The 16,768-nt window shown below is 37.6% G+C and overlaps 1 protein-coding gene across 1 annotated transcript in view; it reads right to left on the bottom strand.

The window, feature by feature from the left end:
* The window catches only part of IL1RAPL2 (interleukin 1 receptor accessory protein like 2), a 604,886-nt gene that overhangs the window by 22,364 nt on the left and 565,754 nt on the right, over positions 1 to 16,768 (bottom strand). Inside the window, exon 6 of the mRNA XM_050775873.1 lies at positions 3,711 to 3,856. Coding sequence (XP_050631830.1) covers positions 3,711 to 3,856 — 146 coding nt within the window. The remainder of the gene's footprint in view (positions 1 to 3,710; positions 3,857 to 16,768) is intronic.

Below are 16,768 nucleotides of genomic sequence, written 5' to 3'. Positions count from 1 at the left end.
TTCTGACTTTAAAAAAATACGACAGGTCCATAAGGATTCTTGCTCTTTCTTGGGCTTCCACTATATCGTCAGAAGCTCCTAAGGAGACCAAGTGAGGGAAGATTAACTGCATACTTTTGTAAAGCACAGTGAAATCATTTAACTGCTACCTAGAACAGAGAGTACAAACTGGTATACTATGGGCCAAAAAATTGGTTTTGTTGGATCATACAATGTTTCAAAAATGAATACTAATATTTTAAAATTAAAAGACTTCGTATCCAGTCTTTCAGCTTCACTTGAAAACTTCGAAGCTCTCATATCCCTGGGCATACATTCCAGCAAAAACAGCAGTAATCTCATAGAACAAAGTAGTTGTTGCCCTTTTAAAGCAAGGCATGTTTTCTCTGGTCTATGTTTTGATTTTGTCTAATATCCAGCCCTCTTCTTAAAAAAATTCAGTATTTTCCTGGGACCTGAGGTCTTTGAGTTTGCAATCCCTGGAAAGTAAATAATACTTGAAAAGAAAAAAACGCATTTAGGTAATCCAGGGCAGATATTAGTCATGACAAAATCACAGATCAAATCTTCTTTTTATCAATCCCTGTTATTTATTGCTCACCTGATTGTGCTTGTCCTCCATGAGGAGAATTTTCATTCAAGAAATAGTTTTGAGCACTTACTATGTTTTATGCACTGGAGATACAGCAGTAAATAAGGCAAGAAAAGTTCCTGTTCTCAAGTATTCTATATTTTAGTGGGGGGAAGAAAACAAGAAGCAAACAAATATGCAATATAATATCCAATAGTAATAGACAAAACAAAAAGAAGTGGAGACAGGTTAGAAGAAAAATAAAATGAAAGGTAATATCATTTTATATAGGATGGCCAGAAAATACCTATCAAGAAGATAACATTTAAGTAGAAATCTGTATGAAGGGAAGGAGGGAGTCATGGAGACAGCTGGAGGCAAGAGTGTTACAGACAGATGAAATAGCAAGTGCAAAGGACCTGATGCAGGACTGTGTTTGGTGAACATGAGAAACAGAAAGGAGGCTAGTGTGTATAATGTATGAGGAAAATTGTGGTAGAAAATGAGATCAGACGTAAGAACAGATTGTGTAGTGCCTTATAGGACATGGTAAAGATTTGGGATTTCATTCTTGGTGGAACAGGGAAAGAACTGTAAATGGAGGGTTCTGATCAGGGGGATAACATGACCTTGCTTACATATTTAAATGATCCTTCTGACTGTTGTGATAAGAATAGACTGTGAGAGGAAAAGGATGGAAGCAGGGAGACCAGTTAGGCTGTTACCATGATCCGGGTAATTGGTGCTGGTGGCTCAGAAGAGGATGCGGGTAGTGAAGGTGAGAAAAGTGTTCAGAGTCTGGATAGGCTTTGAAAGTTAAGCCATGGGATTTGCTGGTGGAGTAGATATAGGATGTGAGTAGAGAAAAGAAAAAGTGAAGAATGACTCCAAGGATTTTGGCATGAGCAACTAGAACAATGGTGATGGAGATGAAGAAGGAGACTGGAGGATCAGGTTCGTAGGCAGGAGAAATTAGGAATCCTGTTTGGGACAAGCTAAATTTGATACGCCTACTAGATCTGTAAGAAGAGTTGTTTAGTAGGCAATTGAGTATACAGGTGGGAAGTCCAGGCTAGACATAAATTTGGGAGTTGTTAGCATATAAGTGGTAAGCAAAACCATGAGATGGAGATAGAATGAAATCACCTACTGAATGAGTGAGAAGAGGGGACCTGAACCCTGGGGAACTCCAATATTTAAATATTTGGAAGATGAGAATTAACATTGTCAGTTATCATGATTTAGACCAGTTTCCTTGTAGAAGCCATGTGAGGTAGCAGAGTATTATAGTGTGTCTTAGTTTGTAGTGTCAAATTCTTAGAAACTTTTAGGTGCTGCCCTGTGTTGCTTTACTTATTAAAGACAAATGGATTTATTTTAAAACTCAAATGAGGTTATTTCTGTCCACACAGGCCGATTGATAAGACACCCCCCATTATTTTTCCTCATAGCAGGTTTTTAATTATAATACTATATATCTTTTGCGGAATTTTGAAAAATGTTTAAAGTTGGTCTTTCTTTGCATTCTCACTCCTCCAAAAGGTATAAGCTCCAAGAAGACCTAGGTAGGTCTATCTTATTCAGCATTCTATTCCCCAGCATCTATCATAGTGCTGGCTGTAGCTAAGTGTTCAATAATAAAAGAAAAAATTAACCACTTATTTGACCAGAATGGGTTCTAAGTGCTTATTACTAGCTAGACACTGCTCAGGTTGATATTTCTGAGGATACAGAGGTATAACAGCAGGCTCTGATTGGAGGATCTCTAAGCCCGAAATAAGACTAAGATGAACAGAAACAAAGTGATCCTTGCCACAAGGTGTTTGGGCATGATCAATACCTGCCCTTCATGTGGTTCCTAAGTGGTTACCTAGGATAAATTATCCAAGTTCAGTATAATAATAAAGACTGGTTATGGCATATTTCATACTCATTATATCATTATTATTTGAACCTCAAAGTGACTCTGCAAGGTAGATACTATTAATCCTATTTCAAAGATAAGAAAACTAAGGTTTAGGGAGTCTAATAAGACAAGTCAGTCCTACTGAACCAGGATCTCCTGAATCTGGATCTTCTGACTTTACTTTCTCTATTAGACTCCTTTACACTTAAATACGCCTTTATTTTAAGACAGAATCAAGTCTAATGGAGTACGAAGTGGTGCTAGAGATATAAATGCATTATTTTCAGAATAATGATTCCTCTCTGCTTCTTCAAGAGCTGCTGGTCATTGTCAAGTATTAGGGCTGGCTGGAAAATATAAATTCCATCCTGGCCAGGAAGTACAACTAAGTGACCTTGCTGATTGAATCTGTTCTATTATTGCTCTAAAACCTAGGCAACAAGGACACTGATTGAGAACATTTGTTCTGCTACATTTGCAAAGCCTTTGCCAGATGTACATATACAGAAAGTATTTAGCCTTTTGCAGCAACCAAAAGTCATAGCAAGGTAAGAGCCAGTTCAGAAGCTACTCTAGCTGCTGAGATTGCTTGTTGTTTGTATATCTGTTTTTATCTCCTTTATATGTAAATTTAGAGTTTCTTTTCTTTGTTCATTATATACAATTTCCACCCTGTCTGGAACCAACTTGAGAAAGAGATCTCCATAAATGCCAAAATATTTAGAAATATATGCACCTGATAAAGACCTCTTAATACCAGGTCATATCATAAAATATCGTTTATAATTTCTATGATAATTATAAGAATATTATATGGGATTATTAATTTTTTATTTTTTAATCAGGGAATAAAAAAGCAACTGTGTTTCTCATCCAAAAAAAATCTCTTGCATTTCATTTAAGCAATATAAGATATAAGAAGGCAAAATATGGAGAAAATATTGAATGTCAAATATATATCAAATTTTATGTAACACTAGTAACTAAGGTACACTTTATATCACTGGATTTAACATATAACAATACTTCATTTCATTTATCCACTTCCTAATGATATTGAAGATCATAGGCATTTTATGTTAATATCACAGCAAGAGAAATATCTTTCCTTAAAAAGACAAAATGGTTAATAGAAGTTTACACTACATGATAAAATAAAGCCAAGAAATATCTCTAACTTCAATAATTGTTGATAGCTAAGCAAACCATAGTTATAGTTATAAAAATAAATACCCTTTTTACGCAGCAGAACACTGGCATGTTTCCGTCCATTTCGGTTTTCAACATGGCAGGTATAATTCGCCAGGTCAGCTTCCACAACTGAGTCAAAGATGAGTGCCAACTCAACTTCTTTTTCTCCAAGATGCTCTTTGAGAAGCCTGAAATAAAGAAAGTATTCTTGGCTGAATTAGCTTGATTTGGGCAGAAAGCAGCCATGCAAAGACTACAGATGGTCACACAGCTCACACAGGTCTCTGATGATGGGCGTGGAGAATCCTGACTGGGTGTATATGTGGGTGGGACCTTCAACAAGAAAACACAAAAAGTGGCTCTTGACATGAAGATAAGATGGAAAAGAAAAGAAGTGAATAATTCACTTGGCAAAAAGAAATATTAACATGCCACTAGGCTTTGATAAATAAAGTCAACATGGCTTGTATGGTGAAAAGGAGGAAACACTAGGTTCCATGCTCTAAACTAAGATCATGAAAACTAATTGGATTTTTGCATCATGGCATGAAGGGAAAAAAATTTTAGAAGTATAGACTTTGTGGTAGAGGTTAGAGTTTTGATAGTAGTGAGGTAAAGATGTAAAGAAGGGGGCCTTGAATGTGGTTGCCTTATGAGAAGTAAACTGAAAATTTTTAGTGGCCTTCTATCTCCATACATTAGTGATAAGCCTACTCTCTGCTTTTCTCCTGGCTTTTGTCCAACGCAGTAATGCGCTCTGAGCCCTAATCCCCCAATAATGCTAACACGCCCATGACCCTGATCTCTCCAGACACTGCTCCCCATCTGTCCCTTTGCTTTCTGCCCTCACAGGAGAAGCCCTCTGTAACATTTTCTCTTAGCCTTGCTTTTTTTTTAAAGCTGCAAAGGACCTTGTATGGCCAGGAACAGATGTTCCTTGCAGAGGGGCTGAATTGCTAGGGTTATTTCCTGAAGAGTGCGTCTCCTGTTTCTTTGGAGAGTTATATTCTCAACAACGACCAGCCACCTTCTGGGTGAGATGAAAGTGGGCACCCTGTCAACTTTTCTCTTCTTTCTCTTGCCTTTGGCCAAAGAAGGAGCGAATTATGAGTCCACATGGTGACAACCCTACAGTTTAGTTCTGGAGTAGGTTCTTAAATACGTATATGTTTCAATCATGAAATATTTTAGATGGAAAATTGGAGAAGCAGAAGTAATTCTCGCCTTCTTTTTGGACACCTGGTTATAAATGCAGGGAATATCTCTATGACTTACTGGCACTCAGCATAAAATTGGAAACATGACTGCTCAGACAAAACTGGGCTCTAAGTACAGGACTCCCAATTACAAGCTCAGGCTTGGTCTTTACAAAATCATTAACTCAATGGTGCCTTAATTTAACTCATCTTGAAACTGGTAAAATAACTGCCATACATACTTTAACTTTGTTGTAAGGGTAAAATGGGTTAAAGTGATTTGAAAAGTAAATAGTACTATGCACATGCAAATGTATGTTACTAAACACAAACATTTCATTATCTGAAGGTAGATTGTATTTTAGCTACTCCAAAAATATTTGTATTTACGTTTACTGACATTTAAGATTGGCTTGACTTAACCTCTTCTTCTTCCCATTTGAGAGCAGGAAGGGCTTAAAGTTGGGTTGGTGGAATGGAATTTCTAAAATCTGAGTCTCTTGTACTAAAATCTCAAGTCCTTTACATTTATGTACCATCATAGAACCAGACGAGTATAAGAATTTTCTTAACTGCATATGGGAGAATACATCTTATGGTTAGTTTTTCTATAAATTGTTTTTATTTTTCCTGACTGAAGTTGTAGTTTCTCTTTTTGTCTTCTCTCCCAACATGTACCTAACCAAGACAAAATTGGACATTTACTACTTTCATGGTTTATATTGACTTTTGTTCTCTGTTTTTCTCCCTGATGTTGGTAAATAACACCACACTAAATTATTTTAGCTCTGTGTAACCTGCTGTGGAAGAACCCCCTGTAGTTCCAGAAGCTGCACAGGCACCACAACTTCAGTTTAATTTGAAGCCTCACATGGAGGGCAGCCATAGCCTCTGCCAGGCACAGGGTGGAAAGCTGATCCTGTTCTTCCCGACCAAGCCTTTCCTTCTTCTAATGCAGTTTCCAAAAACAGCTCTTCACAGGCTGCAGAAAGAATCTGGAGAGAGGATTTGAAAAATGATCCTTGGTTCATCTATTAATATATATGAGGTGTCTTAATTATCAGCTCCTGAAAAACCTAGGTGACTTGTGTTTTTTAGAATTAAAGATCAAAATGGTGTTTATGACTACAAATCACTCAACGGAGCAGTCATAATTTTCTAGCAAATATATTGTTTTTAATTTTAATTTTAGGTTCAGGGGTACATGTGCAGGTTTGTTTTATAAATTGCCTGTCACAGGGGTTTGGTGTACAGATTATTTTATTACCTAGGTAATAGCATAGTACCCTCCTGTGACCCTCCAAGACTTTCAAGTAGGCCCCGGTGTCTGTTGTTTCCTTCTTTGTCTTCAAATGTACTCAACATTTAGCTCCCACTTATAAGTGAGAACATGTGGTATTTGGTTTTCTGTTCCTGTGTTAGTTCCCTTAGGATAATGGCTTCCAGCTCCATCCATGTTGCTTCAAAGAACATGATCTCATTCTTTTTTATTGCTGTGTACTATTCCATGGTGTATGTGTATCACATTTTCTTTATCCAGTCTACTGCTGATGGGCATTTAAGTTGATTCCATGTCTTTGCTCTTGTGAATATTGCTGTGGTGAACATACCCATGCATGCATCTTTATGGTAGAACAATTTATATTCCCTTGGGTATATACCCAATAATGAGATTGCTGAGTTGAATGATAATTCTCTTTTAAGTTGTTTGAGAAATCGCCAAACTGCTTTCCACAATGACTGAACTAATTTACATTCCCACCAGCAGTGTAGAAGCACTCTCCTTTCTCTGCGACCTCACCAACATCTGCTATTTTTTGACTTTTTAATAGTGGTCATTCTGACTGGTGTGAGATGGTATCTTGTTGTGGTTTTGATGATCATTTCTCTAACAATTAGTGATGTTGAGCATTTTTACATATGTTTGTTTGGCTGCATGTATGTCTTCTTTTGAAAAGTGTTCATGTTCTTTGCCCACTTTTTTATGGAGTTTTTTTTTTTAATTTTTTTTTTAAGTTCCTTATGGATTCTGGATATTAGTCTTTTGTCAGATACATAGTTTGCAAATATTTTCTCCCATTCTGTATGTTGTCTGTTTACTCTGTTGATAGTTTTTATTTTTATTTATTTATTTTTTGCTGTGAAGAAGCTCCTTTGTTGAATTAGTCCAATTTTTCGAATTTTGTTTTTGTTGCAATTGCTTTTGGCATCTTTGTCATGAAATACTTGCCAGATTCTATGTCCGTAATGGTATTTCCTAGGTTATCTTTCAGGATTTTTATAGTTTTTGGTTTTACACTTAAGTATTTAATTCATCTTGAGTTGATCTTTGTATATGGTGTAAGGAGTCCAGTTTCAATCTTCTGTGTATGGCTACCCAGTAATCCCAGCACCACTTATTTAATAGGGAGTCCTTTCCTCATTGCTTGTTTTTGTCAACTTTGTCAAAGATCAGATGGTTGTTGATTGGTGGCATTGCTTATGTTCCATTGGTCTATGTGTCTGTTTTCGTACCAGTACCATGCTATTTTGGCTACTATATTCTTGTAGTATAGTTTGAAGTCAGGTAATGTGATGTCTCAGGCTTTGTCCTTTTTGCTTAGGATTGCCTTGGCCATTCGGGCTCTTTTTTGATTACATATATATTTTTAAATAGTTTTTTTCTAATTCTGTGAAGAATATAACAATCCATCAATGATTCTTTTGCAGTCTTTAATAAGTGCCTGGCTCTGGGCTGTATATTTGGCATATAAGAAATAGGAACATTAAAAGATGTGGTCCCTTCTTCTATTAAACTTTAAAATTTAAATGAGGAGACACAATGTACACAGTTGCAGAAAATTATAGAAAGAATAAGGCAAAGCAGGGTGGTACACTCACGCTTATGACAGTATGTCATAGAATGGAGAGACTACTGTTGACTAAGTTATCTAAAAAATGCCTAAGAAAATTCTCGCTAAGTGAAAAGAAGGGAGGGTTTTCCAGAATAGAAGACAAGAGTAGGTTTTTGCAGAATGTGTGAAAGAAAGGTATTAAAGAGACTGGTTTCAGAGTAGAGGTTATAAGTGAGGGAATCCTGGGATATATTTCAAATGACCTTAGAAGTATCTCATTCCAAGTATTGATATTATATGGGAGGGTAAGAACCACATGCATTTTAAATTGATTATTGAAACGTAATAGATGTACAAAAAAACTCACCTATTTAATGTATACAATTTGATGAGTTTGTATATATGCATGCATCCATGGCAGGTGAGGGAGGGGTAGTAACCAGAGGGGTCTAAATATTAACATTAAAAGCAAGTTATAGTAGCAGTGAACATTGGTACAATAAAAAGTAACCAGTTCAGGTGATAGACATCACTATATTCCAAAATTTTATTTAGATTGGTACTATTATTACAAATTAATACTATGAAGAGTTTGGAAATTGTCCCTCTCATTCTCACAAAAAGAAAAAAGGTGAACAAACTGAAAATTATCAACTTTTCTTAAATCCCTCAGGTAACAAGTCACAGGGCAAACTTCTGCCCCAGAAAGTTGAGAGAAAGGCAAATACAGAGAATCACAGTATACTGGAATGAGATCCCCAGGAGCAAGGCCTGTACCAGCACAAACACTTAAAATGTAATAGATAAATTCCTGGAGACCCACCATGAACTATCTTGAGAGTTAAAAACAGCATGAGACCTATATTTAGGAGGACCTAAATATAGGGGGACCCCACAATTTTGTGAGTTTTGCCTACATAAGCGCCACTAAGTTCTTACTGTGAAGATTGGAAAAAAGATTCCCTTATGCTTCTGGCAGGGGGAAAGGGAAAACTGACCATTTTAAAATGAGCCCAGAGCACTTTGTTCTCCTTTTAAAAGTGCTTGTTGATTGAGTATAGTGGTTCAGGTCTATAATTCTAGGCTTTAGGAGGCCAAGGCTAGAGGATAACTTGAGGCCAGGAGTTCAAGACCAGCCTGGGAAACATAGCAAGACCCCATATCTACAAATAATAATTTTTAAACATTAGCTAGGCTTGATGGTGTGCACCTGTAATCCCAGTGAGGCTGAGGTGGGAGAAACACTTGAACCTTGGAGTTAGAATTTGCAGTGAGCTATGACTGTGCCACTGTACACCAGCCTGGGTGACAGAGCAAGATCCTGTTTCTTTTCTTTTCTGAGATTGAGTTTCGCTCTGTCGCCCAGGCTGGAGTGCAGTGGCGCCATCTCGGCTCACTGACAGCTCTGCCTCCCGAGTTCACGCCATTCTCCTGCCTCAGCCTCCCGAGTAGCTGGGACTACAGGCTCCCACCACCACGCCCGGCTAATTTTTTGTATTTTTAGTAGAGACGGGATTTCACCGTGTTAGCCAGGATGGTCTTGATCTCCTGACCTCGTGATCTGCCCGCCTCAGCCTCCCAAAGTGCTGGGATTGCAGGCGTGAGCCACCACGCCCGGCCCTTTTCTTTTTCTTTTCAAAGGCTTGCTCTCAAGGAAAACCACTTTATCGTGACCTAAACTACTTCAATTTTACCAAAGCCTAGCCCACCTGGGAGAAGGGAAATGACTACTCTAGTCTTCCTCTCACTTTAGGGGGAATCTAAGAAACACTTATGAAGGTAACATACCAGGGGCACAAGCTCACTAAAGGATGCGACATCATAGAATTTTGAAATATGTATCACAACATCAATCAGGCTCCTGTATAATAATAAGGGATTTTATTTGGAAAAACAAAAAACAAAAAACCTGCAAAGCTCAGACCCTATTTAAGAAGAAATCTCGAGGAAAAATCAAACAAAACAGTGGAGACAAGAACAAAAACACTAGAGGCAATTTCAGCCTCTGACACCTATAGCTATACCAAAGAGTAAACACAGTCTAACTTTTAGTCAGATAAACATGAAATCTCACATTGAAAGCCTATTTACTTCAGTTACTTTTACCCAATATACCATATCTGGCTTTCAACAAAAAAGTCACAAGGCATATTAAAAAGCAAAGCAAAACAAAACAAAGCAAAAAATCCCCACAGTTTGAAGACATAAAGCAAACATTCAGAACCAGACTCAGATATGGCAGAGATTTTGAAATTACCAAACTGGAAATGTAAGATAACTATGATTAATATATTAAGGGCTCCAATGAAAAAAGTGGACAACATATATCAACAAATTAGTAAGGTAACCAGAGATGGAAACTCTTAAGAAAAAATCAAAAGGAAACTCTAGAAATCAAAATATGTTGACAGTCAAAGAATCAATGCCTTTGAAGATATGTCAATAGAAACCTCCTAAACTGAAATTCAAAGAGAAAAAAGGACAAAAAAAAATGTAAAAAATGCCCAATAATTTAGGAACAATTTCAAAAGAAGTAATATGCATATAATAAATACCAGAAGGAGAAGAAAGGAACAGTAGAAAATAACATAGGAACATAGAACATAAACAGTAGAAATATTTAGCTAATAATCTTGGAAAATTTTCTAAAATTTATAACAGACACCAAACCACAAATCAAGGACGCTCAAAGAACACAAAGAAGAATAAATACCAAAAAAACTACACCTAGGCATATCATTTTCTAACTGCATAAAATTAAAGACAAAGAAAATCTTGAAAGAAGCCAGAGGGGTAAAAAGAAATACCCACCACAACTATAGATAAAGAAGAATAGGAAATTCATCAGACTTCTCTGTGAAAATCATGCAAGCAAGAAGAGGGTGGGGTGAAATATTTAAAGTGTTGAAATAAAACAATTACAAACCTAGAATGCGATATTCAGTTAAATTATCCTTCAAAGGTGATGGATAAATAAAGACTTTCTCAGACAAACTAAAACAGGGAATTTCTGCTTATATATTTAGGATAGTTAGCTCTTCCTGTTGAATTGATCCTTTTACCATTATGTAATGGCCTTCTTTGTCTCTTTTGATCTTTGATGGTTTAAAGTCTGTTTTATCAGAGACTAGTATTGCAACCCCTGCTCTTTTTTGTTCTCCATTTGTTGGTAGATCTTCCTCCATCCCTTTATGTTAAGCCTGTGTATGTCTCTGCCTGTGAGATGGGTCTCTTGAATATAGCAAACTGATGGGTCTTGATTCTTTATCCAGTTTGCCAGTCTGTCTCTTAATTGGAGCATGTAGTCCATTTACATTTAAGGTTAATATTGTTATGTGTGAACTTGATCCTGCCATTATGGTATTAACTGGTTATTTTGCTCGATAGTTGATGCAGTTTCTTCCTAGCCTAAATGGTCTTTACATTTTGGCATGTTTTTGCAATGGCTGGTACCGGTTGTTCCTTTCCATGTTTAGTGCTTCTTCAGGGTCTCTTGTAAGGCAGGCCTGGTGGTGACAAAATCTCTAAGCATTTGCTTATCTGTAAAGGATTTTATTTCTCCTTCACTTATGATACTTAGTTTGGCTGAATATGAAATTCTGGGTTTAAAATTCTTTTCTTTAAGAATGTTGAATATTGGCCCCCACTCTCTTCTGGCTTGGAGAGTTTCTGCCGAGAGATCTGCTGTTAGTCTGATGGGCTTCCCTTTGTGGGTAACCCGACCTTTCTCTCTGGCTGCCCTTAAGATTTTTTCCTTCATTTCAACTTTGGTGAATCTGGCAATTATGTGTCTTGGAGTTGCTCTTCTCGAGGAGTATCTTTGTGGCGTTCTCTGTATTTCCTGGATTTGAATGTTGGCCTGCCCTACTAGGTTGGGGAAGTTCTCCTGGATGATATCCTGAAGAGTGTTTTCCAACTTGGTTCCATTTTCTCCCTCACTTTCAGTCACCCCAATCAGATGTAGATTTGGCCTTTTCACATAATCCCATACTTCTTGCAGACTTTGTTCATTTCTTTTTCTTCTTTTTTCTTTTGGTTTCTCTTCTCGCTTCATTTCATTCATTTGATCCTCAATCGCTGATACTCTTTCTTCCTGTTGATCGAGTCGGTTACTGAAGCTTGTGCATTTGTCACGTATTTCTCGTGTCATGGTTTTCATCTCTTTCATTTCGTTTATGACCTTCTCTGCATTAATTACTCTAGCCATAAATTCTTCCACTTTTTTTTTCAAGATTTTTAGTTTCTTTGCGCTGGGTACGTAATTCCTCCTTTAGCTCTGAGAAGTTTGATGGACTGAAGTCTTCTTCTCTCATCTCGTCAAAGTCATTCTCCGTCCAGCTTTGATCCATTGCTGGCGATGAGCTGTGTTCCTTTGCAGGGGGAGATGTGCTCTTATTTTTTGAATTTCCAGCTTTTCTGCCCTGCTTTTTCCCCATCTTTGTGGTTTTATCTGCCTCTGGTCTTTGATGATGGTGACGTACTGATGGGGTTTTGGTGTGGGTGTCCTTCCTGTCTGTTAGTTTTCCTTCTGACAGTCAGGACCCTCAGCTGTAGGTCTGTTGGAGATTGCTTGAGGTCCACTCCAGACCCTGTTTGCCTGGGTATCAGCAGCAGAGGCTTCAGAAGATAGAATATTGCTGAACAGCGAGTATACCTGTCTGATTCTTGCTTTGGAAGCTTCCTCTCAGGGGTGTACTCCACCGTGTGAGGTGTGGGGTGTTGGTCTGCCCCTAATGGGGGATGTTTTCCAGTTAGGCTACTCAGGGTTCAGGGACCCACTTGAGCAGGCAGTCTGTCCGTTCTCAGATCTCAACCTCCGTGTTGTGAGATCCACTGCTCTCTTCAAAGCTGTCAGACAGAGTCGTTTGCGTCTGCAGAGGTTTCTGCTGCTTTTGTTGCTGTTGTTGTTGTTGTTGTTGTTTAGCTGTGCCCTGTCCCCAGAGGTGGAGTCTACAGAGACAGGCAGGCCTCTTTGAGCTGCTGTGAGCTCCACCCAGTTTCAGCTTCCCAGCAGCTTTGTTTACCTACTTAAGCCTCAACAATGGCAGGCGCCCCTACCCCACCCTTGCTACTGCCTTGCAGTTAGATCGCAGACTGCTGTGCTAGCAATGAGGGAGGCTCCATGGGCATGGGACCCTCCAGGCCAGGTGTGGGATATAGTCTCTAATGTGCCCATTTGCTAAGACCCTTGGTAAAGCGCAGTATTGGGGTGGGAGTTACCCGATTTTCCAGGTGTTGTGTGTCTCAGTTCCCCTGGCTAGGAAAAGGGATTCCCTTCCCCCTTGTGCTTCCAAGGTGAGGCGATGCCTCGCCCTGCTTCAGCTCTCGCTGGTCGGGCTGCAGCAGCTGACCAGCACCGATTGTCCAGCAATTCCTAGTGAGATGAACCCAGTACCTCAGTTGAAAATGCAGAAATCACCTGTCTTCTGTGTCGCTTGCACTGGGAGCTGGCTACTGGAACTGTTCCTGTTCGGCCATCTTGCTCTGCCCCAAATATACTACATTTTCTTTATCCATTCACCGACTGATGGACGCTTAGGTTGATTCCATATTAATGCTATTGTCAATAGTGCTTCATTACTGATTCAATCTCACTACTTGTTATTGGTCTGTTCACGTTCTCTTTTCTTTTTATTCAGTCTTGGCAGGTTATATTTATCCATGAGTTTATCCATTTCCCTTAGGTTTTTGAGTTTGTTAGTGCATAGTTGTTCATAGTAGTTTCTGATAATCTTTTGTATTTCTGTGGTATCAGTTGTAGTGTCTCCTTTTTCATTTCTAATTTTGTTTATTTGGGTACTCTCTCTTTTATTCTTGGTTAGTCTATCTAGTGGTTTATCAAATTTGTTTATTTTTTTCAAAATAACTTTTCATTTTGTTGAACCTTTGTAGTTTTTTAGTGTCCATTTTGTTTAGTTCTGCTCTGATCTCTATTCTTTCTTTCTACTAATTTGGGGTGTGGCTTGTTCTTGCTTTTCCAATTCCTTGCGGTGCATTGTTAGGTGGTTTGTTTCAAGTCTTTCTACTTTTTGATGTAAGCATAAACTTTTAAGTGTATTTTCTACAAATTTATACCTATAAACAAGTAATGCTTTTGCTGTATTCCATAGGTTTTGGTATGTTTTGTTTCAATTTTCATTTGTTTCTAGACATTTTTTATTTATTTCTTAATTTCTTCATTGACTTAGTCATTGTGCAGGAGCATGTTGATTAATTTCCATGTATTCCCACAGGTTTCAAAGCTCCTCTTGTTATTAATTTCTAGTTTTAGTCCATTGTGGTCTGAGAAGATACTTGATATGATTTCAATTTTTAAAAATTTATTGAGACTTGTAGGATTCCAAATGTATGACATTTTTGAAAAGGCAAAACTATAAAGACAGTAAAAAGATCATTGGTTACCAAGAGTTTTAGAGGTGAAAGGGAGAGATGAATAGGCAGAGCTCTGGGATATTTAGGACGGTGACACTATTCTGTATGATACAGTAATGGTGGATACATGATATTTTACATTTGTCAAAAACCATAGAACTGTATAACACAAAGAATGAACTCTACTGTAAACTATGGACTTTAATAATAATGTATAGTGTTTCATTGATTGCAATAAATGTGCCGCAGTAAGTCAAGACATTAACAAAATGGGAAACTGGGAGGAGGGGCAAAGGGGCTATATGAGAGTTCTCTGTACTTTCTGCTCAACTCTTCAAAAAAAATGTATCTTCTTATCTGTTAACTTCTTTGTAACCCTAAAGCTATTGTGAAAAATAAAGCTTATTAAATAAATAAATCTCCTTTGCTTCTTCAAAAGGTGTTTTACTGGAAATACTTGTTTAGGGTGTGCTGGAGCCTTAATTTTCGTATCATCAGCAACTAGCACGGTGCTGGAAGCATCAAGAAAACTTAATAAAGACACGTTGAATAAATGAATGCATTTTTTTAAAGTAATATGTCATGAAAAGACATGTAGGAACCTTAAATGTATATTACTAAGTGAAAGAAGCCACTCTGAAAAGGTTATATACTGTGTGGTTTCAACTATATGAAATTTTGGAAAAGACAACATTTCAGAGACAGTAAAAAGATAAGGAGTTGCCAGGAGTTTTGGGAGTGGGAGAGATAAATAAAGTGGAACACAGAAGATTTTTAGGGCAGTGAAACTCATCTGTAGGATACTGTAATGGTGGATACATGTCACCATACATCCGTTAAAACCCATAGATTGTACAACACTAGGAGTGAACTCTAAATGTAAATCACAGACGTTGGGTGATCAGGATGTGTCAACGTAGGTTCATAGAATACAACAAATGCACCACTGTGGTGCTGGATATTGATGGTGGGGGGGAGTCTTGGGGGTAATATGGGAACTCTGTACTTTCCACTCAATTTTGCTGTGAACTTAAATCTGCTCTAAAAATTACAGTGTGTGTGTGTAATCCTAGAAAGACACTATATTAATGCATTTTAGTACAATTCAATGCCATTAAACAGATGTTTTAAAAGTTATATGTGCCTGGCATTGTGGTAAGCTGGGAAGTATTAATAAACAAATATTACCTCAAACTATTGTGCATTATTACTCATTAATGACTTCCTCTAATAAATTTAACTAAGGCAGTGAAAGGAGAAAGTAAAAAAGTAAATATTTTATTAGCAGGGAGATTCCAAATTACTTTCCAGTTTCTTCCAGGGGACTTGGTACTTTGAATGTTTTATAAAGATGTTGAACTGCCACCAGAGAGTTTATACTCTTCAGTGTCTGCCCATATCATCAATATCACTACTCATACTTCTGCTGTCCTCATTATCAAAAAGTACTTACTTGTAAGCAGCAATCTGCTCTACCAGACATTGTACTAATATTTACATGTAGGTGTTCCCTGCTATCCTAAAGGTCATAAGTAAAATAAGCAATGCTGAAGGGAATGATAACATAACATTCAGATAAAAAAACACAAATGCAATGAAATTTTAGTGAAATCTTAGTTAATGGAATTGTTCAGGGATGGAAATTCTGGCTAATTGAATTTTCTGTTCACCTGAAATTTAAATAGAAAGTCCTGTTGGTATCTTAATTGAGGTAAATAATTGTAAAATGTCTAAGACCAATTTCCATTCATCGTAAATGGTCCCTTGAACTATTCTGAGTCTTCTTTTGATGGCTAGGTATCTTGCAGAGTTTCTGTGTCATTATCCTGAGTATGAGTAATCATTGTCCAGGAATGACGATTGATAAAATTAAGGATGGGAGGTATGTTTTAAAAAATTAAAATGTTCAATTAAACAAGATCTCTTTCTTGGTGTTATTTGTTCCCCCCCACCCCCCATTAAAGCATTATTAGTCAAAGTCCAGCATCATGCCCAGAGTCTGACAAAATCATATTTATTGGCTCAATGCATTGAGGGAGGGGCATTCTAGAGGAACTACAGATTAATCCTTGATTGAAGGAAGGAAGAAAGTTTTGTAATGTTTACATTTACACTGAAAGATTCTGATGAGGTCTTAGGGAAGCAGGGGTAAATCCTGAATTGGTTGGAGTTTCTGAGGCAGGATTGGAAGAAATGGTGGTTAACTATGGACTAGGTTCTCTTATGGGGCAAGGATAGCTTAGCAGTTGGGTATCCCTGGTAATAAATGTAAGCAGCAAAGCAGGTTTGGGGCATCACTGGTAAGAAAGCAGTAGTCACTCAAAGGAGAAGGGGGTCGTTATGGCATTTTACAACTGCTGCATGACCTTGGGAGAAACAGTATTTTCTGCTAACTTTGCAGCTGGCTTTATCTGTCTGTCTTCCAAGCCTGATTAATAGCAGGGCTGCTTATTCTCAGTCCACACCGATTTTCACTCTTTCAGTCCCAGACAGATTTTGACTTTTTATAATCTAAATGTGGAGTACAACAAAACATTCTGGAGAATTGAGGATTCTTGCTAGCTTTGATGAATTCAGTCTAGTCCTACAGGAACTCTCAATCACTAAAGGGTAGCAGCTCTTCCTCAGTCTCTAAACTTCAGTTTCTTTATCTGCAAAATAAAGCTAATACTATGTATCTCAGATGGTTATTACGGTT

The sequence above is a fragment of the Macaca thibetana genome, chromosome X (assembly GCF_024542745.1).
Source record: "Macaca thibetana thibetana isolate TM-01 chromosome X, ASM2454274v1, whole genome shotgun sequence".
NCBI classification, from domain to species: domain Eukaryota; kingdom Metazoa; phylum Chordata; class Mammalia; order Primates; family Cercopithecidae; genus Macaca; species Macaca thibetana.
This window is presented reverse-complemented; position numbering and strand designations above follow the sequence as displayed.